This window comes from Canis lupus, chromosome 1, assembly GCF_011100685.1.
Source record: "Canis lupus familiaris isolate Mischka breed German Shepherd chromosome 1, alternate assembly UU_Cfam_GSD_1.0, whole genome shotgun sequence".
NCBI classification, from domain to species: Eukaryota; Metazoa; Chordata; class Mammalia; order Carnivora; family Canidae; genus Canis; species Canis lupus.
The window spans coordinates 63,241,805-63,266,126 of NC_049222.1; the positions used below are offsets into that span (position 1 = coordinate 63,241,805).

Consider the following 24,322-nt stretch of genomic DNA (forward strand, 5'->3'; position numbering starts at 1 on the left):
TTGCCCTAAAAAACATCTGACAAAATAAACAGAGGGAAAAATAGGAATAAAAATTACCTTGGCTTCATGAATTAAAATCATTTAGATAAGGTGGATGACTATAAAAAGTACTAATTTTCTATGAAAAGAGGTGGAAACCAAAATCGATTCGCTGATGTTTAAAGTTAATTAGATAGCATATTTATGTAGAATTATTTTGGAAATGGATTTTCTCTGGGACTACATTTTGTCTGTTTTTTTGTATTCCATTTGATGAGCAAATTATCTACATGTAAAGTTCCAGAGCTTTCCCAAAGACATAACATTCCTAAAGCCCTTTCAAATGCCATATGAATCCCTTAAAGGAGAAAAAGAGAGAAAGAGAGAGAGAGAGAGAGAGTAATCTAGCTTCTATCACTTCCAGTATTTTTTTCTCTACCAGCTTCACCAGAACTCATCAGCTTTTTATTTTTTATTTTTATTTTTCACCAGCTTTTTAGACTCAGATAATTGTTGGCACGTTTATAACCATTACAGGCTACTCTTACCTTGGCTACATTGTATCTTTTCTTATAAGAGTTCAAATTTTTAGATAAGAATTTAAATTCCTAACCATCTGTCATGCATAACCATGACTGATATGAAATGTGGCATAGAGAAAACATATTTATCTACATATGTGAATAGTTATAAAACCGCATATATTTTCACTGAATTACCTGGAAATAAAAAGCAGGCATTATTCTACCTGGATGAAGAAACCAAGCAGTAAAATGGAAACTTTCATTCATATTGACACAGAAAAAATATGGAAAGAAGAAACTACCCCTAAAGCTCATTGAAGACTTCAACACTTGAAGCTCCATTTTCTCTTTCTTGAGAAATACGTTTCAAAATATATTTGGTCTATTCAGGGAATATATTCAGGTAATAATCTCTAACCCAGCCTTTGAGAAATTTATTTTAAACTTCAGCCAAATTCACTGTTTTAATTATGCAAGACTCACTAGTTTAATAAGCCCACTCTACAGCCCACTGCTCAAAGTCTTTAACAGCAGGACTCTAATAGAACCAGGTCCAAAATGCAAATGGTGCCATCTGCATCACCACAGCCACTCCAGCAGTACTGCTATTAAATTAATAGTACAGTCTGCAAGATAAAACAGCAGAGACTCCAATCGTGTGGAACCAGTTGAGTTTCTGTTTAACTTCCAGCAGATTGAAACACATAGCCAGTTCAGTCATGGCTAGCTTAGTTAATCCATACCCCGGAGCTGTGTCCTATTTCCCTGACCAAAGGAATTAGGGACCAAAAAAGGAAAGGGAACAGTAAGAAGACATTAGTTCCCTAAGTACAAATATAAATAGGTTTCAACTGAGTAAGCTTCAATGTCCCTGATTGTATAAGGATTCATTGACCAATCAGGAATGAATTCAAACATTAGGATTAAAGACATAATATGCAGAATGATTTAAGCTCTTCACAAAAAGGAAGTGCATAGGTATATTCAAAATGGCATTTTAATATAGATTCACATATTGGTATAATTTAAGGTTAAGTAGAACTTCTATTATTTGAAATCCTACTATTTGCAACTAATTTTACATTAGTGAGTTTTGACATAACAAATATTACACAAAATTCAATGTCTATCCTGGACAAATTATTTCATTTTATGTCCAGAGCACATCTTTTTATGATATGGAATTATGATATTTTAATTTTTTTGATATTTTAATTTTTGCCCCGACTCACTTAAAATGCATGTGAGGCTGGTCATTGAGGAATCCTGGACATATTTAGAAATATATCCCTTTGAAAGCTCTAACTTCCTAGAGGTTTCTTTAAAGTTTTATGACTACAAGGGCCACTCCTAGAAAAGAGATGCTTATAAAATGAGCAAGACAATGCTGACCATTATTAATATGCCTCAAATACAAGATTGCAGTTACTGGATTCAGTTGAGTTGAAAGGGATATTAATCATCACGTTGTCAATGTCCATGTACCCCCTAGAGGCTGTGAAAGAAAGCTGAGGGGTCGTAGCAGTCTGTAGTCAGGCAATATAATGACTGCATTTCTGTGCCAAAGATTTTCAAGGTACTGTATGGTGCAAAAAAATTCAAGGTTAAAAAAAAATTGACATTATAGTAACATATTCAACGAAGAAAAAAAATATTTGCTAGGCAGTCCAAAACTGTATTTACAGTACTATCTTAGTAAATAAAAAACAGTGGTAAATAATTTAAAGATTGTCACAATGTTTTGAAGTTACTTTGATTCCAATACTTAAATATCACTTATATATTTGTACCTGAAGTTAACCGAGAAATAAAGGTACTCATATACACGCTATCAAAAATGTTAAAACAAGGGAACACTCCACATGAAAATGTTCCTTTCTCCCATATGAATACCCAAAATATATTTCCTAAATAAAAATAAAAATAAATGCAAAACAAAACAGTTACCTTTGGCTAGTATTTTCCTTTCAGGTTTCTCCTCCTTTTCAGCCTTTTCTTTGTGTATTTCTAGGAAAACATAGAATTTATGATTTAAAAACTCTTTTTGAAAATGTATAAACTAAAAAAAAAAAAAAAAAGAAAATGTATAAACTATATACTATAGCTAAACTTTAAAATTTTACCTTGAAATCTAATTCTTCCTCAATGGAAAAAGTCATTGTTACATATTGCTACATAAATCACTCATTTATTGAAATAAGGAGAAAAAAGTTGGATTTACCTCCAAATTAGTGTTATTTGAAAAAGCTTAAAAACTTACATCAGTGAGGATATGTTGTCACCATTTCTAGTGCTAAAATTGATCACAAACTATAATTATGTTTTATTTCAATCACTCTCGATACAATTAAGAATCCTTAGTAAAAATGTCATTTAGATTGAGGAAGATTTCATTTTTACATATTAAATTAAGAATTTGTGAAATGAACTGTAACAACCTAATAGGAAATATATCTCAGAAGTATTGACTCTAAGCTATGTTTATAATCAGAATTTGGCATTGCATTTAGCCAATAATTACTGCATGCAGATATGACACATTTCATGGAATAAGTCAGCTTTTTTCTAAATATCAAGTTTTAACAAATATATTTAATTTTCTGCTAGCTTCAGTATACATTCACTGCCAAGGCTTAGAAAATGAAGTTAATTCTGAATTTGCAGTTAATTTGGATAGACCTAAATTAGATATTAGAGTTTACAAATACGATTACTACCTCTGAAAAGTGACTTAATCTTAATACCATGGTTTTTCTTAGAAAAATGCTAATGAGTTTTACTTATTTATTTATCACTTTATTTCACAGATGATCTGAGTTGGTGCTAATTACTGTACACATTTTAAATTCTCCATTTGTAAATGTGAATTTACATTTTCGTAATTTTTCCAGAAGTCGAAAATCAAGACCAACTGTAGGAAATTCCTAAGTATCTTCAGAAAAGATGGTTAGTGACTTTCACCTGCTAAGGAGGTAATCCCCACTGTGAAAATCCACCCCGCCCTTGTTTGCCCCATGAATCTCCCCTGTCAGCATTTACAGGGCCATTCCTTTACCCTTATCCCATCCCTGACTTCGGTATGGCAATAGAGATACACGAGAGTTAAGATACCTAATCACATCTCTGATAAAAGTTCTCCAAGTATCAAAGAGAGATCTTCAAAGCCCATAGGAAACTTCTATTTCACTGCCTCTCTCACCATATTTAAAAAAATCTCTTCTCTATAGATCTCTTAATCCTACCCCAGGTGTGTGTGTGTGTGTGTGTGTGTGTGTGTGTGTGTGCGCGCGCGCGCGCGCGCGCGGGCGCGCACGCGCGTGTGTTCCAGATATCTGTTGGCCACTTATCAAAAGTCCTTTTTGAGTTGGGTGAATCATTGTTTGGAGGTAGAGTGGGGCTACTCTGTGCAAGCTGTGGTATTTAGCAGAGTCCCTGGCTTCTACCTGTTAAATGCACATAGATCCATCCCCTGTCATGTCTATGAAAAATGTCTTTTAGACATGCCAAATGCCCCCTGTGGGACAAAAATGAGCCCCCAAGATCTTGCTCAGATGGCTCAGGACTGTATTTCTTTTGTTTGCCCTGTGCTCTTGGTTTCCACAGCACTTCTACAATTATGCAAGCAAGAGTGTGCTGCACCATAAATTATCATATAGAGGTACATGTATGGAAAATGTTGATGTTTATAAAGAAACATGCCCAGTTTGCAAAGGCACAGTAAAGCCACATCTTATAGGCTATAGGCAATAAAGCTAACATAAATCTTATTCAACACACACACAGAATCTGCATCTTTAGAACTGTCTAAGGACATGAGATAACCAGCCTGCCTAATCACTTTCACTAGCTGGACCTACACTGGGCAGGAACCGCAGGACTTACGTGCATATTAAGGACATGGTATACAGTTAGTTGAAATTGAGATGCGTTGTGAGCATAAGTATATACTGGATTATGAAGACTTAGTACAAAAAAGAATGTAAAATATCTCATTAATGATTTTATATTAATAACATCAGAATGATACGATTTTGGACATATTTAGTGTGATCATTTTACTTGTGTGTCAACTTGGTTGACTATCCCAAGTCATTCAAATGAACGCTAATCTAGGATTTGCTCTGAAGGTATTTTATGATATAATTAAAATCCCTAATCCATAGACTTTAAATAAGAAGATGATTTTGGATCATGAGGTTTTCCAGAGAGAGGGAAGAAATTCTGTCTGGGGATGACAGCTTTCGTCCCTGCCTGTGGATTGAAGTTTGCCTGTGATTTTCCCTTCCTGACTACTGTCCTATGGGCTCTGACTTGCTTAGCCAGTCCCCACAATGACATAGGCCAATTCCTTGTAATAAATTTCTTAATATACAAATATATCTGCATAATCTTCTACTGGTTCTGCTTTTCTGATTGAGCCCTCACTGAGACCCTGATTAGGCTAAATAAGACACATCAGTACAATTTATTTCATATTATTCTTTTTACATTTTTAAACATGTGGCTACTTGAAAATTTTAAGTTGCATATGCAGCTGACATTATATTACTATCAGACAGTGCTGGTTTAGTTCCAGGAGTGGGCAAAATGACCTTTTTAAAACCTTAGGTCATCCACAGGGTTAAATCTTTTCCAAGTGAAAAAAAAATTCAAAATCCTCCCCTCCAGTACCTTACTTCCTCCCTTCTATTCAGACCAACAGAGGCTATGGAGAAGATTGGTGCTTGTAGAATTCAGGCCAGTAAAGCAAGTAAAATGCCCAAGATTTAGAGGAGTCTGGATAGGCCAACAGAGTCAGCTTTAAGGGATAGTTTCTTACCTCTAGTAAGGATTTGAATACAGAAATGAGATGAAATTTTCTAACCTGAAAGCTTACATGAAATACTACATTCATTGTGAGATAAGAAGGCCTTGAAATTGTCATTTAGAAGAATATTTTTCCTTTAGAGATAGGCGTGTGTGTGTGTGTGTGTGTTTTCTCTGCAGACATCTGTTGGCCACTCAGAAGAATAAAGCAGAGGTTCTGCAGCTCCCACAGGAGGATCAGACCTGAGTTAGAACTTTCCGCAGGACCAGATGCTAAAGATCATCTGCCCTGGGTAGTCCTGTCAAAGCCTCCTAGCCTTACTTGGTCTTGGGAAGCACACTGGATAGGGTGGTGGTTTATGGGATTGCACAACCCATGTTGGTCCATGGCTGCATTTCCTGCAAGGTAGATGGAAGTTTGCACATCAGAGAACAGAGATGAGAAGCAGCAGCTGGAGCCTCCTTGGCACTCCTTAGTCTATAGCCTTTTCGTACACAGAAGCATCCCATTAGATGGGAATGAGCTCTAGATATGGAACAGAATTGAAATAAGCAGGAGTCTATCCTGGAGGGAAAATATAAAGTGAAAGAAGATAAATCTCAACAAGATTAGGATCAAGAACACCATTCATGAAAAGGTGTGTGTAGGGGGGGTGTGTGCATTGCCTACCACTTTCCAAACACATAGGAAGGAGGTAACGCTAAGAGGAAGATAAATCTCCATGTGTTGGCTATACTTCTCAATAAGTTTTCCTTAAGAAAAAATAAAGATAAATGAAGCTAAAGAAGAATTAGACTGAAAAAAAATAATGTACTTCTGAGTATGTTTTTTACTTTATGGGTAGATTAAGCAGACGCAACCCAGTTCTGCAACTCAGACCAATCTCAAGGATAAAATCCTACTACTTTATTTTCCTGATTCTGTACTTCAGTTTTATACACAGGACAGCCTCACTGCTCTGGGTAGATCTACTTAGATTTCTCACTAGTGACGGTGGGGGTCATGGATTAAAATACACACACACATACACACAATAAAATCTTTACAGCTCATAGTGAAATATGATGACCCACATAGGCATATTTTTGCAGGAACATCATCAACTAATTTTTTAACTCATGGTCACTTGAAGACCATTAGTATTTCTACAGTGGCAAGTGAAGACTTGTGCAGCTAACCCTGTAAAGGCATACACACAGCTACATTTCTCTGCTTATAGAAGACAAAAGAAATTTATTTCTTAGGACTCAAACTTAAGGATAAATTTAATCTCTCTCTGCATGTTTTATTGCAGCACTGCGTTTTCTTTGGGGATTGGATCCTATGACTAGTGTCACTGCCTGTGGCTATCAGAAGCTTGAAGAATCCAATGAAGCCTCTGCACATGTGCCAGTTCTGTCTGCTTACACTTGAGCCAGGAAATGAAAACCATTCCAGCTCCTGTCCAATTGAGTAACAACGTGCTACCAATTTAGACTTCAGAAGGATATTTTTCTCATAAGCAGATGATGTTTGATTTGTTACTCTTGACTGCTCTTTCCAGCTAAGAACCATTCGTATAAGAATTAAAATTAAATTTTAAAGATTCAAGTCACTAAAGGTAGAATTTTATTGCCCTATCATTTTCAACAAACTTCCAAGAAAAATAAAATTTCCGATAGCATATTAAAACTAGCTCCAGTTGTTTAATAATTTCTTAGGCTGGTGAGTAACTCCATTTTTTTTTGGTAATATGACAAAAATGTATCATTGCATAAAATTGCACTTAACAACATGACACCCTTTAGGAACAGTTCCCTTAAACCTGCACAAATCCTAAATACAAGGGACAAAGAAGAAGGTCAAAGCAGGCATCATTCACCTCCAAATATATGTGCGTTGCCATTAGACTAGCATCCAAAGTCACTGAAGACGTAACAAGTCTCAGCACCAGATGCCAGTTGGAATCATAAGCTATTTTGGCAACTGGTAAACCTTAAAGATTGTTTTGCAGCTAAGAAGGCACAGAGGTCAAAGTATCTTGATCCAGGTGTGAGACTACCCACAGGCCCTTAAGGATACAAGTTTGTATTTGAATTCTGAGAATTGAGGTGGGAAAAATAACATGAAAAAAGAGTGACAATTATCCCAAGATGTCAGGAGGCAAAAAGAAATCCCTTTTTCCACCGAGTCACCTGTAACCTTGCCTGAGAAGCCTGAAGCAGTACTCCACCAATGTTTACTGCGTCGGAAAAGCTGTAAGGACACTAAAAGATTCACCTAAAGGGCAAGGTATTTCAACAGAATGTGGGAAGCATTTTCCAGCTTTTCTCACTACTCCTGATTTTCCTCTACTGCTTTTCTCCATACGGACGTATGTATGAATGAATATAGAACGTGGAGAAAAAAAATTAACGTGTGCCTTTTTAGATTCTTACTTTTATTCATCTCCCACTCTAAAACTAATGACTTTCTAATGACTTGAAGTCATTAGAAAACTTGATCAAGGGCACTTGGGTAGCTCAGTGGGTTAAGTTGCTGCCTTTGGCTCAGGTCATGATCCCAGGGTCCTAGGACAGAGTCTCTTTAAGGGCTCCCTGCTCAGTGGGGAGTCTGTTTCTTCCTCTCCCTCTGTCCCTCCCTTCCCCTGCTCATGCTTTCACTTGTTCCCTCTCTCTTTCTCTGTCCTTCTCATTCTCTCTCTCACTATCTCCCAAATAAATAAAAATAAAATCGTAAAAAAAAAAAGAAAAGAAAATTTGATCACACTAGGCTTTAAACGCATTCACAAATTTCTTTCATTTAAGGAACTCGAAAAATTTAAACCTTGGCATTCATGCTTTATAATTCAATGAAGATAACAAGAAAATATACCCTCCTCAGTCAGTCAGCCTTTTTTTCTAAAGTCCAAAACCAAACAAGCAACTACTTTAGAGTCCAATGTCTCTGAAGACTTGTAAAGTGCTGGGAAACAAGAGGCGCAGATACCATATTTTATTATGTTGTTGAAAATAAGTAAAAATTACTAATACTTAGGGTTTTCATTATTTATGCATTGTAATGATCATTAAATAATTTTAATAATTATCATATGAAAGATGGCATAAACTTATGGTATTCTAATATTAAAATATGCATTTTGTTAGGATACTTAGACATAGATAACTTATTAACAGATCTATACAAAAATATCCTTATCTCTGACATGTATTAAAATACCTCTTAGTGTTTAAGATAATCCATGCTGGAATCAAGCTGTCCAATTGAAATCTAATGCCTTTTCTTCCTAGCTGTGCAACTTTGATTTCTTTATCAGCAAACTGAGATTCTTAATAGTACCTGCCACATAGATTTGCATGAGGATTAAAATTTGTTAAAATGTAAAGAATTTAGAATAGCACTTGATTATTAAGTAGCATCCTATGTGGCTGCTATTATTATTATTATTATTATTATTATTATCTCTCTCACTAAATCCTAAATTTGATGGAAGCAAGAATATGTCTATTTTGTTCCACACTAAATGTTCAGTACACAACAATGGTGGCTGTCATATACTAACCACTTGATAAATATATAATAATTTTTTAAAATAAATATTTAGGTAGGACTATGAATAATAAGCTCTTGCACAATATAGAAAGTGGTGGTGGAGCATATCTCACCTGTTCTTTATGAATCACCTCTCGATTGAAATTCTAACATAAGCAGAGTTGAAAGTTTTGAGAAAGTAAAATGTTGTATTTCTAATCATTTTTACCTTTCATTAGAAATCCTGGGGAGGGCAGCCCAGGTGGCTCAGCAGTTTAGTGCCACCTTCAGCCCAGGGCTGCCCTCCCCAGGATCCTGGAGTCCCAGGATCAAGTCCCACGTCAGGCTCCCTGCATGGAGCCTGCTTCTCCCTCTGCCTGTATCTCTGCCTCTGTCTTTGTCGCTCATGAATAAATAAATAAAATCTTTAAAAAAAATCCTGGGGAAAGTTGCAGAATTTTACTATTTGTAGAAATATAATAATGTAAGTGAAATCTATTCATAAACTACAACACTTGTACAAAACTTAGATTTTTTTTGTAATGTCTTCCTGGAACATGAAAAGTTAAATAATAATCAAAGTAAGGATATTGAATATTTTTAATTTTTAAAATTTAAGAACTAATTAATATAAGAACTAATACTAATTTTTATTTTATTTTTTTAATTTATTTTTTATTGGTGTTCAATTTACCAACATACAGAACAACCCCCAGTACCCGTCACCCATTCACTCCCACCCCCCGCCCTCCTCCCCTTCTACCACCCCTAGTTCATTTCCCAGAGTTAGCAGTCTTTACGTTCTGTCCTCCTTTCTGATACTTCCCACACATTTCTTCTCCCTTCCCTTATATTCCCTTTCACTATTATTTATATTCCCCAAATGAATGAGAACATATAATGTTTGTCCTTCTCCGACTGGCTTACTTCACTCAGCATAATACCCTCCAGTTCCATCCACGTTGAAGCAAATGGTGGGTATTTGTCATTTCTAATAGCTGAGTAATATTCCATTGTATACATAAACCACATCTTCTTTATCCACTCATCTTTCGATGGACACCGAGGCTCCTTCCACAGTTTGGCTATCGTGGCCATTGCTGCTATAAACATCGGGGTGCAGGTGTCCCGGCGTTTCATTGCATCTGTATCTTTGGGGTAAATCCCCAACAGTGAAATTGCTGGGTCATAGGGCAGGTCTATTTTTAACTCTTTGAGGAACCTCCACACAGTTTTCCAGAGTGGCTGCACCAGTTCACATTCCCACCAACAGTGTAAGAGGGTTCCCTTTTCTCAGCATCCTCTCCAACAGTTGTGGTTTCCTGCCTTGTTAATTTGCCCCATTCTCACTGGTGTGAGGTGGTATCTCATTGTGGTTTTGATTTGTATTTCCCTGATGGCAAGTGATGCAGAGCATTTTCTCATGTGCGTGTTGGCCATGTCTAAGTCTTCCTCTGTGAGATTTCTCTTCATGTCTTTTGCCCATTTCATGATTGGATTGTTTGTTTCTTTGGTGTTGAGTTTAAGAAGTTCTTTATAGATCTTGGAAACTAGCCCTTTATCTGATACGTCATTTGCAAATATCTTCTCCCATTCTGTAGGTTGTCTTTGAGTTTTGTTGACTGTATCCTTTGCTGTGCAAAACCTTCTTATCTTGATGAAGTCCCAATAGTTCATTTTTGCTTTTGTTTCTTTTGCCTTCATGGATGTATCTTGCAAGAAGTTACTGTGGCCGAGTTCAAAAAGGGTGTTGCCTGTGTTCTCCTCTAGGATTTTGATGGAATCTTGTCTCACATTTAGATCTTTCATCCATTTTGAGTTTATCTTTGTGTATGGTGCAAGAGAGTGGTCTAGTTTCATTCTTCTGCATGTGGATGTCCAATTTTCCCAGCACCATTTATTGAAGAGACTGTCTTTCTTCCAATGGATAGTCTTTCCTCCTTTATCGAATATTAGTTGACCGTAAAGTTCAGGGTCCACTTCTGGATTCTCTATTCTGTTCCATTGATCTATGTGTCTGTTTTTGTGCCAGTACCACACTGTCTTGATGACCACAGCTTTGTAGTACAACCTGAAATCTGGCATTGTGATGCTCCCAGATATGGTTATCTTTTTTAAAATTCCCTTGGCTATTCGGGGTCTTTTCTGATTCCACACAAATCTTAAAATAATTTGTTCTAACTCTCTGAAGAAAGTCCATGGTATTTTGATAGGGATTGCATTAAACGTGTAAATTGCCCTGGGTAACATTGACATTTTCACAATATTAATTCTGCCAATCCATGAGCATGGAATATTTTTCCATCTCTTTGTGTCTTCTTCAATTTCTTTCAGAAGTGTTCTGTAGTTTTTAGGGTATAGATCCTTTACCTCTTTTGTTAGGTTTATTTCTAGGTATCTTATGCTTTTGATGCAATTGTAAATGGGATTGACTCCTTAATTTCTCCTTCTTCAGTCTCATTGTTAGTGTATAGAAATGCCATTGATTTCTGGGCATTGATTTTGTATCCTGCCACGCTACCGAATTGCTGTATGAATTCTAGCAATCTTGGGGTGGAGACTTTTGGGTTTTCTATGTAGAGTATCATGTCATCGGCAAAGAGGGAGAGTTTGACTTCTTTTTTGCCAATTTGAATGCCTTTTATTTCTTTTTGTTGTCTGATTGCTGAGGCTAGGACTTCCAGTACTATGTTGAATAGCAGTGGTGAGAGTGGACATCCCTGTCTTGTTCCTGATCTTAGGGGAAAGGCTCCCAGTGCTTCCCCATTGAGAATGATATTTGCTGTGGGCTTTTCGTAGATGGCTTTTAAGATGTTGAGGAATGTTCCCTCTATCCCTACACTCTGAAGAGTTTTGATCAGAAATGGATGCTGTATTTTGTCAAATGCTTTCTCTGCATCTAATGAGAGGATCATATGGTTCTTGGTTTTTCTCTTGCTGATATGATGAATCACATTGATTGTTTTACAAGTGTTGAACCAGCCTTGTGTCCTGGGGATAAATCCTACTTGGTCATGGTGAATAATTTTCTTAATGTACTGTTGGATCCTATTGGCCAGTATCTTGTTGAGAATTTTTGCATCCATGTTCATCAGGGATATGGGTCTGTAATTCTCCTTTTTGGTGGGGTCTTTGTCTGGTTTTGGAATTAAGGTGATGTTGGCCTCATAGAACAAATTTGGAAGTACTCCATCTCTTTCTATCTTTCCAAACAGCTTTAGGAGAATAGGTATGGTTTCTTCTTTAAATGTTTGATAGAATTCCCCTGGGAAGCCATCTGGCCCTGGACTCTTGTGTCTTGGGAGGTTTTTGATGACTGCTTCAATTTTCTCCCTGGTTATTGGCCTGTTCAGGTTTTCTATTTCTTCCTGTTCCAGTTTTGGTAGTTTGTGGCTTTCCAGGAATGCGTCCATTTCTTCTAGATTGCCTAATTTATTGGCGTATAGCTGTTCATAATATGTTTTTGAAATCGTTTGTATTTCCTTGGTGTTGGTAGTGATCTCTCCTTTCTCATTCATGATTTTATTAATGTGAGTCTTCTCTCTCTTCTTTTTAATAAGGCTGGCTAATGGTTTATCTATCTTATTAATTCTTTCAAAGAACCAACTCCTGGTTCTGTTGATCTGTTCCACAGTTCTTCTGGTCTCGATTTCGTTGAGTTCTGCTTGAATCTTTATTAACTCTCTTCTTCTCCTGGGTGTAGGATCTATTTGCTGTTTTTTCTCTAGCTCCTTTATGTGTAAGGTTAGCTTTTGTATTTGAGTTCTTTCCAGTTTTTGAATGGATGCTTGTATTGCGATGTATTTCCCCCTTAGGACTGCTTTTGCTGCATCCCAAAGATTTTGAACGGTTGTATCTTCATTCTCATTAGTTTCCATGAATCTTTTTAATTCTTCCTTAATTTCCTGGTTGACCCTTTCACCTTTTAGCAGGATGGTCCTTAACCTCTACGTGTTTGAGGTCCTTCCAAACTTCTTGTTGTGATTTAGTTCTAATTTCAAGGCATTATGGTCTGAGAATATGCAGGGGACGATCCCAATCTTTTGGTATCAGTTCAGACCCGATTTGTGACCCAGTATGTGGTCTATTCTGGAGAAAGTTCCATGTGCGCTTGAGAAGAATGTGTATTCAGTTGAGTTTGGATGTAAAGTTCTATAGATATCTGTGAAATCCATCTGGTCCAGTGTATCATTTAAAGCTCTCGTTTTTTGGAGATGTTGTGCTTAGAAGACCTATCGAGTATAGAAAGAGCTAGATTGAAGTCACCAAGTATAAGTGTATTATTATCTAAGTATTTCTTCACTTTGGTTAATAATTGATTTATATGTTTGGCAGCTCCCACATTTGGGGCATATATATTGAGGATTGTTAAGTCCTCTTGTTGGATAGATCCTTTAAGTATGATATAGTGTCCCTCTTCATCTCTCACTACAGTCTTCGGGGTAAATTTTAGTTTATCTGATATGAGGATGGCTACCCCTGCTTTCTTTTGAGGACCATTCGAATGGTAAATGGTTCTCCAACCTTTTATTTTCAGGCTGTAGGTGTCCTTCTGTCTAAAATGAGTCTCTTGTAGACAGCATATAGATGGGTCCTGCTTTTTTATCCAGTCTGAAACCCTGCGCCTTTTGATGGGGTCATTAAACCCGTTCACGTTCAGAGTTACTATTGAGAGATATGAGTTTAGTGTCATCATGATATCTATTCAGTCCTTGTTTTTGTGGATTGTTCCACTGAACTTCTTCTTAAAGGGGAATTTTAAGAGTCCCCCTTAAAATTTCTTGCAGAGCTGGTTTGGAGGTCACATATTCTTTCAGTTGCTGCCTGTCTTGGAAGCTCTTTATCTCTCCTTCCACTTTGAATGAGAGCCTTGCTGGATAAAGTATTCTTGGTTGCGTGTTCTTCTCATTTAGGACCCTGATTATATCCTGCCAGCCCTTTCTGGCCTGCCGGGTCTCTGTGGAGAGGTCTGCTGTTACCCTAATACTCTTCCCCATAAAAGTCAGGGATTTCTTGTCTCTTGTTGCTTTAAGGATCTTCTCTTTATCTTTGGAATTTGCAAACTTCACTATTAAATGTCGAGGTGTTGAACGGTTTTTATTGATTTTAGGGGGGAGATCTCTCTATTTCCTGGATCTGAATGCCTGTTTCCCTTCCCAGATTAGGAAAGTTTTCAGCTAGAATTTGTTCAAATACATATTCTGGCCCTCTGTCCCTTTCGGCGCCCTCGGGAACCCCAATTAAACGTAGGTTTTTCTTCCTCAGGCTGTCGTTTATTTCCCTTAATCTATCTTCATGGTCTTTTAATTGTTTGTCTCTTTTTTCCTCAGTTTCCCTCTTTGCCATCAACTTGTCTTCTATGTCACTCACTCGTTCTTCCACCTCGTTAACCCTCGTCGTTAGGACTTCTAGTTTGGATTGCATCTCATTCAATTGATTTTTAATTTCTGCCTGATTAGCTCTAAATTCTGCAGTCATGAAGTCTCTTGAGTCCTTTATGCTTTTTTCTAGAGCCACCAGTAGCTGTATAATAGTGCTTCTGAATTGGCTTTCTGACATTGAATTGTAATCCAGATTTTGTAACTCTGTGGGAGAGAGGACTGTTTCTGATTCTTTCTTTTGAGGTGAGGTTTTCCTTCTAGTCATTTTGCTCAGTGCGGAGTGGCCAAAAGCAAGTTGTATTGGGAAAAGGAGAAAAAGAGAGGGGAGAAAGAAGGAAAGAAAAGAGAATGAGAAAAAGAAAGGAAGAAAAAAAAAAGAAAAAAAAAGAAGAAAAAGAGAAAGGAAAAGAAAGGAAAAAAGGGGGTGGGGAAGGAAACAAATCAAAAAGCAAAACAAAACAAAACAAAACAACAACCAAAATAAAAAGAAAGAAAAAAAGAACCACGGGGGAGTATCTTCTGCTTCTGTGTACTTTAAGTCCCTTGGCTTCCCCTGGACCTTGTCCGTCCCGCTGGTTTTCTGGGGGAGGGGCCTGTTGTGCTGATTTTCAGGTGTTAGCAGTTGGGGGAGCTGCTGTGCCCCTGCCTGGTGCAGGGCTCAGTGGGGGTTGTTTACCCCGTGAGGCCCCAGGAGCAACAGCCCCAGTGGCGGGGCCAGCTCTGGAAACCTGGATTCAGCTCAGGCAGGAATTCCGGAGCTCTCCGTCTGCAGGGCCTGGAGGCTCCGGGGCGGGGCCGCTGATCTGCTCAGCTGGGGCAGGAGCGTCCTCGCTGTCCTGGGCCCTCCCGGCCTCTGCCTGTCCCGGGGGAGGCGGGATCCTGGGCTGTGTCCCGGCGCCCTGTGCTCCGGAGCCTGCGCTGTTGGATTCGCGCTCCCGCCCCGCAGCCCCCTCCGCGGAGCCGCCCCCGAGCCCCTCCGAGCTGCTCCTGGAACCGCGCAGCCCCCTCCGCGGAGCCTCTTCCTCCGCCCGAGCCCCTCCGAGCTGCTCCCGGGGCCGCGCAGCCCCCTCCGCGGAGCCGCCCCCGAGCCCCTCCGAGCTGCTCCGGGTCCCGCCGCCCGCGCTGCAGCCCTTAGGGAGCTCGGCGCACTCTCCTGGGCGCGCAGTTGCTCTGTTACTGTCCCCGGGAGCCCGAGGGCATCCCCGCCCTCCTGGGTCCTGCTCCACCTCCCCGCGAGCCCCTTTCCGCCGGGAAGGTCGGTGCAGCTCCTGCTCCTCCGGGACGGGGCTCTCCTGTCCTGGGGACACTCGCCCCGGCCTCAGCCCGGCTCCTCGCGGCCCCCCTCCCTTGGAGGCCTTTGTTCCTTTATTTCTTTTTCCCCGTCTTCCTACCTTGATAGAAGCGCGAACTCTTCTCACTGTTGCATTCCAGGTGTTCTCTCTTTAATTCTCAGGCCGAATTCATAGATTTTCAGGATGATTGGAAGGTTTTCTAGGTAATTTGGTGGAGACAGGTGATTTGGGGACCCTACTCTTCCACCATCTTCTAATACTAATTTTTAATACTAAGATATTTTTAATGCTTTGCCTTATTTCAAAACTTATTCATAGATATTTATATAAAAAATAAGTCAACTATGAATTGAATATATTATACTTGTAACAAAATGTTGACAATAAAATATCCATTTCATTAGAAATAATTGGGGACAAGATTTAAAAATAGGACATGCCACTTAATGTAGCTTAGAGGAAGGCATCCAAAAATTCTATCCCCCTTGTTCTACATGTTAGGTACTATTGCAGTTGTCTAGCGTTCCCTATTGATGCTTACAGTATTTCAATGATAATCGGCACTCTCCTTTATCCGCTGGCCCTTGCCTGTATACTTACGGGCATCTTATATACAGAAATAATGAAATTTTGGCATTTGTTATACATATTTATGTTGGACATCTGAGAAAATAAGTATAGATTTTAGTGATCCTTTGGGTGACCTAAAATGGAACTTTTAGGTATAAGGGGGAATTTCCTGGTTCTCACAGTGTGTTCTGCATGTCCCACAGGACCATGTAATTATTGAATAAACAAAAAATCTTTAAAACTTCTCCAAATTAGAAGTGAAGATTCATTTCATTGGCTTGATTCTCCTTGCTCATCTTTAGGCTGGTTAATTTTATCAATATGCATTTGTCTAAATTCTATGTCCCCACAGTGCCAGGGGTAATCATAGATCAACAAATTTCCCCAAGACTCTGAGTTCAACTTCCAAATGGAACTTGGAAAGGGGGCCATGGCACTTGAAAATGGGAGGGTCACTAGAAGTAGCCATCAATGGAACCAGATCAGTGAAAATAGATTGTGTCAAAAGATTCCTAAGAATGGCCTTATTCTATAGTGAAGTCTTTCTGAGTTATTTAGTATGTTACATGTATTTTGCTTGTGATAAATAGTTTTTATATACTTATAATCATAACAAAGCTTATTGTTGAACAGTTTATAATTTTATTTAAGATTTACATGGCCAATTTAAAGCATACAATTTTTCTCTATTAATATAACACATTGTTAACAAATTAAAAATATTATCAATTCAATATTTTAAAATGACAGACTCAACAAGTTAAAAGGATAATCTCTGTCACCAAGGCAACCATCCTGATTCTTTTAGATAACAACCAAGTTTATTAAATTATTATGAGGGTTGTGGATTTCAATGAATGCTTTTTATCATTATGTTTTCTCCACATATCTCACAAGCAGGAGACAATATAAAATGTCTTCTTACAATTTTTCTTATTTTAATAGTGAAAATTCAAATTATTCACTTGAACAAAGAATCTCTATTTATAAGATTTTGCCAATTGTGATTAGGACACAAAAGTTTAATTATGATGAATAACCAAGCAAGTCTAGTTATCTACCCAGTGGCTAATTAAGGATCCTTAAGGGAAAATATTGTATTGAAGTCTCAATATTTTAGAGAAACATTCTAAATGATGTGTAGGTATTTGTATATTTTGATGATTTTTCTGATAATTTTTCTGTTATACTGAAAAACAAAATTTTGAGGAAAGCACACTACTGACCATTAATGGAGAATAAAAAGAAATTTTTTCTTTCCCTCAAAGCTACCAAGTGTTTGTGATTAAGCTGGTGTACACTTTAGATATAGCGGTAGACAAATCATTGAGAACAGTTTCCTTCAGGAATGTTGAATCCCATAAACATAAAAATTTTTTGGACCTTAAATTTGTTAGATTTGATTCTTTGGTAAAGTTTTGTAAAATAAACTCAACTTTTTCAAGAAAAATAGTAGTCACAACACTGCATGCTCTTGACCCCTACAAAAAAATTTCAAAATAAATATAATGATATCTGTCCAACCTCATTTTTGCCACTAACTCAGTAATCTTAGGCTAATCCATTTTTCTTCTTTGAATTGTATTTTCTCCTCTATAAAATGAGATACTATTTCCCATGTGTTCATAAGCCAGATAGAGATAGAAATGATCACAAACAATACCTTTTATAAGATAATCACTAAGTGGACTTTATGGATTTGGATGGACTCAGATGACATTTTGTCTGTGTTAGAATGTGTGCTTCATATTTGATGATATACTAGACAAGATCAATGTAGCTGCACATCAGAATCATCTGGGGAGATATTAAAATGTATTCCTGAGCTACAGCCCAAACTTAATCAATTAGTCTCTTGTGGTAAGGAGACTTTTAGGGATCTCCAATTTAAATAAGCTCTCAGGTGGTTTCAGAACCACAGTCAGAAGTAGGAACTATTGTCTAGACCAACATTTCTCAAATTTTAATGTGCATGTGAGTCGCCTGGGGATCTTCCTAAAATGCAGATTTTGATTCATTTGGTCTAGATGAAGCCCGGTTCTGCATGTCTAAATCACTCCCAGATGATGCTAATGCTGCTGTTCTATGGAGCACACTTTCAGTTGCAAGCTATAGTTCAGACAAAGCTCTTGGTAAAATTATTAATATATGACATCACAATTTAATAATAGAATCATAAAATATTATGTAGCTAGAAAGGACCTGGACATCAGTAAAATCCAGCATCTTTGTTTCATGGATGTGGAACTGAAAGCTACTGGGGTTAAGTGACTTAGCCACAGCAGGTTAAGAGCAGGAGGAGAACCAGTGCAAATATTTTCCCATCATATTCCTTTAAGTCTACCTAAATCATGTTTAAAATGTTGATGCGTTCAGCTGATGAGCATCAATTGTCAATAGTTATTCCAATAGTCTAGGGCAATGTGACAGTGATATTAACTTGGTTTGCATTTTATCATTCATGGTTTGGTATTTTTTTAATGGTAAATTTATATAGAAGAGCAGTCACTATGTATAAACAAAACATGCAATTATCCACTTATCTTTGACTCTCTGCCTTCCTGATGTCACAATGCATAAAAATCACCCATTTCTAGAATTCATCAGTTGGGTTGCAATGGTTCTCACCCTGGTTGTGAGTTAGAAACACACTGGGGAGGTTTCGAAAATACAGCTGCTTAAAGCTTGACCCCTGGAGATTCTAGCTGGGCAAATCTGAAGTGGAAAGGGATATGGGATTCCAGATTAAAAAGACATCTGTGGCTTTCCTGCTAAAATTCATTACTGCAACAGCATCCCTCCTCTAGATTCAAGAACCAATCCTTTTTCAGTCTCAATGTAAAGAATTTGGGGAATGCTAACCTCACTCTTTACTCCCAAAGGTGGGTCTATTCCCTAGGTCTTGACAAAGGGCATGTTGCAGGTCACTGGCCAACTGATTGGTTCTAAGAAGGGTATATTACTCAATACAAATCAATGAGAGTATGAGAGTCAAATACGTAGTCTTTGCTGAAATACTTGGGGAAAAGCACAGGATCCTCTCCTGAGTTGCTAAAGTAAAATACTTTGGGCCTGAAACTTTGGTCATCATAATTGTCAGTAGCAAAAGAAAGTCAACCTGGGAATTAAGCAGTTGAAGGAAAGCAGGGTTAGGAGCAAAGAGAGAGGTTTTACTCATCACGTTATTAAAAAATCTATATCCAGCCATCTCCCTGAAGCCAGTTTCACTCTTGCATCTTCAGTCACTCAAACCATTAAAATATCCTTTCCATTAAGTCCATTTGAAATGAATTTTTGTCTCTTGTCATTTGAATCTGATGCACAGAGGTGAGAACCACTGGGAGGTTTTCTGTTTTGTTTTTTAAATTAAAAAAACAAATTAGTCTTATTTTTCAACAAATCATTCTAAATGAAAATACATAATCTGGAATATGTAATTTAACTTTAAGCCATCTGTATGCAACCTACATCTCATTACTTATGATTTTAAGAAAGGGAACTTACATAACTGGAGAGAAAAGAGTCTGGAATAACAGTTTCTCATTCATTCACTTCTCCATTACTTATCCAATCTGATTTACAGGTAAGATGGAAACAATCCTAGGATCAGATTGTGGTGCCAACATCATGGCGAATAAGAAGGGTCTCTGAGACAACTCAACTCTGACCCAACCATTGTACATATTTCTTGGGGGAACAGGAATTTCAGTGCTTCCTCTGGCATGTCCCTTCAGGCTCCGGTTTTATCTACTATTTTTTGTGGCAGAACCCAGTTCTGGTTCTAGTTTGCTCCTGGTTCTAGTTTGCTCACCTCCACAGAGGTGAGCTCTTTCTAGTAGCATAAGGTACAAAAATTGTCAGGGAGCACCTGGGTGGCTCAGTGGGTTAAGTGTCCGCCTTTCACTCAGGTCATGTCTCAGGGTCCTGGGATCCAGCCCCACATTGGGCTCCTGGCTCAGCGGGGAGTCTGCTTCTCCTCCCCTGTGCATGCTCTCTCTTTCTTGCTCAAATAATTTTTTTAATCTTAAAAAAAAAAAAAAAGATACAAAAGTTGCCTGGCCTGGTGGACCCAGAGTTCATGATAGCCACAACCCCATGGAGAAGTGAATCTCTGGATCACTGACCACATCTTTCCTTTACCTCAGCCTCCTCAGACTTCTTTATTCTGAGTCCACCTCCAAGGCTGCTGCCTGCCTATTTTTTCTGGGCTTTGTCCCCCTGCCATTGTGGGTCTGATCAATAATCAGAAAAACAGGCCGAAGATAAAGCAGAGAGTTCCTGGTGTAGCCAAGAGTAATGTGCAGCACAACCATTATGGAGCTGAGTTCCGGTCCAGACTTACTAAGTGAAGAGGTCCAAAGATAAATGTATCTACTTAACAAGTTTACTAGGGCCTACCTAGTAACCAATATTCTGAGCCTATGAATATTAACAGGTTTAGTCACCTTTCCATTTCCTCTCCCTTTTTTTTACTCGCCATATTTTTCAGACACTTAATGTTCAGCCTGGCGCAAGCCACCGAAGCTGCCAGCAAAGATGGATGCAATCAAATCTCTGGCACGGAAACTTGTCCATCTATCTTACTCCCGATGACGGGATACAACCTTCTCAATGGCCTAATCCTAAAGTCTTGAATATTTATGATGCACAAATTTCCTGGCTCTTCCTTATTCACCCCGACTGCAAAGAGCTATTGTGAGTTCCCATCAAGTGAGAAAAATACACAATGAAAGAACCGAGTTTAAATTTACTGGGTTCTTTTCAACCCAAGGAGCTTTAGGGAAATTTAAAAACACGATTATAAGGGGAATGTAATTGGTTTTGCTTTAAGTAGAGAAGAGCCTCTTCCTCTGCTGTTGACATGCATCAGCGACAATCACAGAATATCAGTCTTCATGGTAGTTCAAACTTAAGGACAGTTCCTTGTTTCAAACAGCACATAATCAGGAAGCAAGGAAATTCAGCCCAATGTAGTGGGACATCTAGTTCTTTCCTATAAGGCAAGCGATGATTTAACACATAAGGCCACTATGCTCCTAAAGTTGAGAAACAGTTTTCCTTCCCAAAAAGCTGAGTGTGCCTAGATCCAAATACCTGAAATTACTCTTTCTTCACTTTAAAGCTAGATGTCTGAAAATGGCATTATAAAATGTAACTTCTTGTTAGGGCACTCTTTTTGTCTTCTAAAATTACATATTCCAAAGGACATGAGTGCTGTAATGATTATCCTTATATACAGAGTTGCTACAGACTGAAGTTTAACTAAGAATAAAATGTAAAAAGGAGGTAAGTATATTCATTACGTGGCACTTGGAAATGTTGGCACAAAAGTTAAAAAGCTATCTATCAGCTAAAGAATCATGCTCTCTTTAAATGTTTACCCAATCTGAAAAGTCAGAATCACGTAAATACCAGTATAGAAATATGAAAGCAAAATCATGCTAGGTTTGTGGTAAACTGATAGTTGATTTTTGAAAATGAAATCTGCCTTCGGCTCATCTGCCTTTGGCTCAGGTCATGATCCCAAGGTCTTGGGATGGAGCCCTGTGTGGGGCTCCCAGTTCAGCAAGGTACCTGCTTCTCCCTCTCCCCACTGCTCATGCCCTCTCTCCCTCTCTCTCAAATAAATAAATAAATAAATAAATAAATAAATAAATAAATAAATAAATAAACTTTAAAAAAAAGAAGAAGAAATAGAAAAATACCAACACCTATGATTAATGGAGATATATTTTTAACTTTAAGATAACTGGATTTTCTCTCTCTCCCTCTCTGGCTCATTCCTCTCTCCCTTCCTCACTTTATCCCTTGTTCTCTGTATTTGTTTGTGTAGGCAGAGGTGCTATTAACTTTGACTTAGGAGTACTTATGAATAGTTAAGAGAATTAAAACTATTTTTTTGTTTTTATTATATTTCTATTTTTGCCTAAAATCATTCATTTGCAATGCAGTTACCATTATTCATATTTTTATCCTCTCTAAGTTCAGTTTGTATGTGATCACCTCATCATTAACAAATATGCAATGCCCAAATTATTTTATCTCACTTGCTATCCCAGTAAAATTAATTGCTCATCTATTCATTAAACTCTTCAATAAGGTCTTTTCAGTACAGTATACTAAATAAGATCATCTTTAACTCATTTGCAATTGTTTTGGCTATAGAATACAATGTTACATTGATCCTGCTATTATTAGTAAGGAATGATTAACTTTATTAGACAAATCACATAAAAACTCTATTACAGTCATTTATTTATTATCTTATTTAACAAACTTTCACTGTCAACATTTGGGAAGGCTGTACACAAAGACTTATATGTTCTCCTCCACCTAACATATTGCTTGAGACGTAGAAAAAACACTTCAAAACGATTTACTGAAAAACAAATTTACTGAGGGGATAAAACATGTCAGTGTTCTGAAATAGCAATTATTTAAGGATGCACATTGTTGACTGTGGTGGAAACTTGGGCCTTCCTGCTGTTTTCACTCAGAATCCTCAGGTCATCCAGAACACAAAATGTTCATTTTCATCACAGACACTTTAATTTTTTTCCTTTACTAATACCTTAGAAAACTTTGGGAAACTGCATCTCCTTCCATATTTTGAAGATGACTTGTAAATTTTTTTATCATAAGTAAAAAGTTGCAAACAATTTATGGCTTATTATGAATTTTGACTTTTTAAAAAATAAAATTGCTTCCCTTCTTTAAAAAATCAGGTCGATGGACTCTAAATGTCATAATATTGTGAGATTCTTCATTATGGATTTAAAATAATAAACAAGCCTTTTTAAGACCTGGAAATTGTGGATCTTTCCTTTTTTTCTTTTTGAATTCATATTTTCATTCCATTTCTCTCACAAAATTTTACTCAAGAACAATATATTTTAACATTGGAAATTTTTTTTGATTATACGAACATACTTCTCTAGAAAAAAAGGCAAATATATTGAATTTTAGAATTTCTTTCCTATCCTATAAGAGTCTAAAGGCTAGTATCTTACAAATTTTCATAAGTATTATTAAACCTGAAAAGCAAAATTTTATTAGAAAGCTATCTATCTCTTTATGAGATGAATAAAACTTTAATTAGTTTATGTATTTGTGGATATGATTTACAGATGAAATTGGATAATATTCAATGACAACTCTAATCCTGTTATTTACATTTATTTATTTATTTATTTATTTATTTATTTATTTATTTTTTAATTAAAGATTTTATTTATTTATTTATGAGAGACACAGAGAGAGAGGCAGAGACACAGGTAGAGGGAGGAGCAGGCTCCCTCCAGGGAGCCTGATGTGGGACTCGATCCCTGGTCTCTAGGATCAGGCCCTAGGCTGAAGGCACCACTAAACCACTGAGCCATCTGGGCTGCCCTATTGTTTACATTTATTTATTTATTTATTTATTTATTTATTTATTTATTTATTTATTTTACTTTTAAAGGTACAGATATTGAGAAACCTTAAGAACACATGCATACATAGGACTTATGCATGTACATGTATATAGAGCTACGCACATAAACACCCACAAAAACACAGAGATAACAATTTTATTACAGAAATGTTATTTCTTTTTTTAAATCTTCCTCCAAGTAATGGTAAAATGACATAGAGAATCAAGAAAAAATTTATTTTAAATGATCACTCAGTTGAGTAACTGACTAATGTCTCCTTCAGTTATATTAGAAACAAAAATTTTAAAAACACATGATGTGCAAAAGATTTGTTACTCTATTCTGAGAGTCATTCACTTTCTGAATTTCCTGGAAGTCAAATGATTTTATCAGACTCTCAAAATGACTCCTAGATATTTCTACTACTCTCACTCAGAAGTACCTTGTGTAATCAACCAATATATTCAGAAAGGGTAAAGAAAAATCAAAATATTGTAAATTATAATGATTTTGGATAAAATTAGATTATTCTATGTACTTTTAAATGTATGTCTTGCTTTAGGTATAGTTCGCTTAAACCTTGGATGCTACTCACCTTATTTATAAAAAATGTTTACCATCTTAGGTAATGAGCAAACCAGCCCTTGTTTTCAAACCTCTTACTCAAATCAAGTTTACGTCTCTCAAAAACATAACTTTTGTTTTGCAGTTCAAAAAAGTTTAGTTTGCCTCTTGAGGAAATTATTAAGAAAGAATAAATTTTGCAACACATCTGGAAGACATGTTATTAAAAATAGATGAAAAAATAAAATAAAATAAAATAAAAGTAGATGAAAAGACTAAAATG

At 37.1% G+C, this 24,322-nt stretch overlaps 1 protein-coding gene across 1 annotated transcript in view; it reads right to left on the reverse strand.

Moving 5' to 3' along the window:
* Positions 1-24,322, reverse strand: part of TRDN (triadin) — a 360,587-nt gene that overhangs the window by 264,959 nt on the left and 71,306 nt on the right. The window contains exon 5 of the mRNA NM_001389217.1: positions 2,451-2,510. Within this exon, the coding sequence (NP_001376146.1) occupies positions 2,451-2,510 (60 nt within the window). The remainder of the gene's footprint in view (positions 1-2,450; positions 2,511-24,322) is intronic.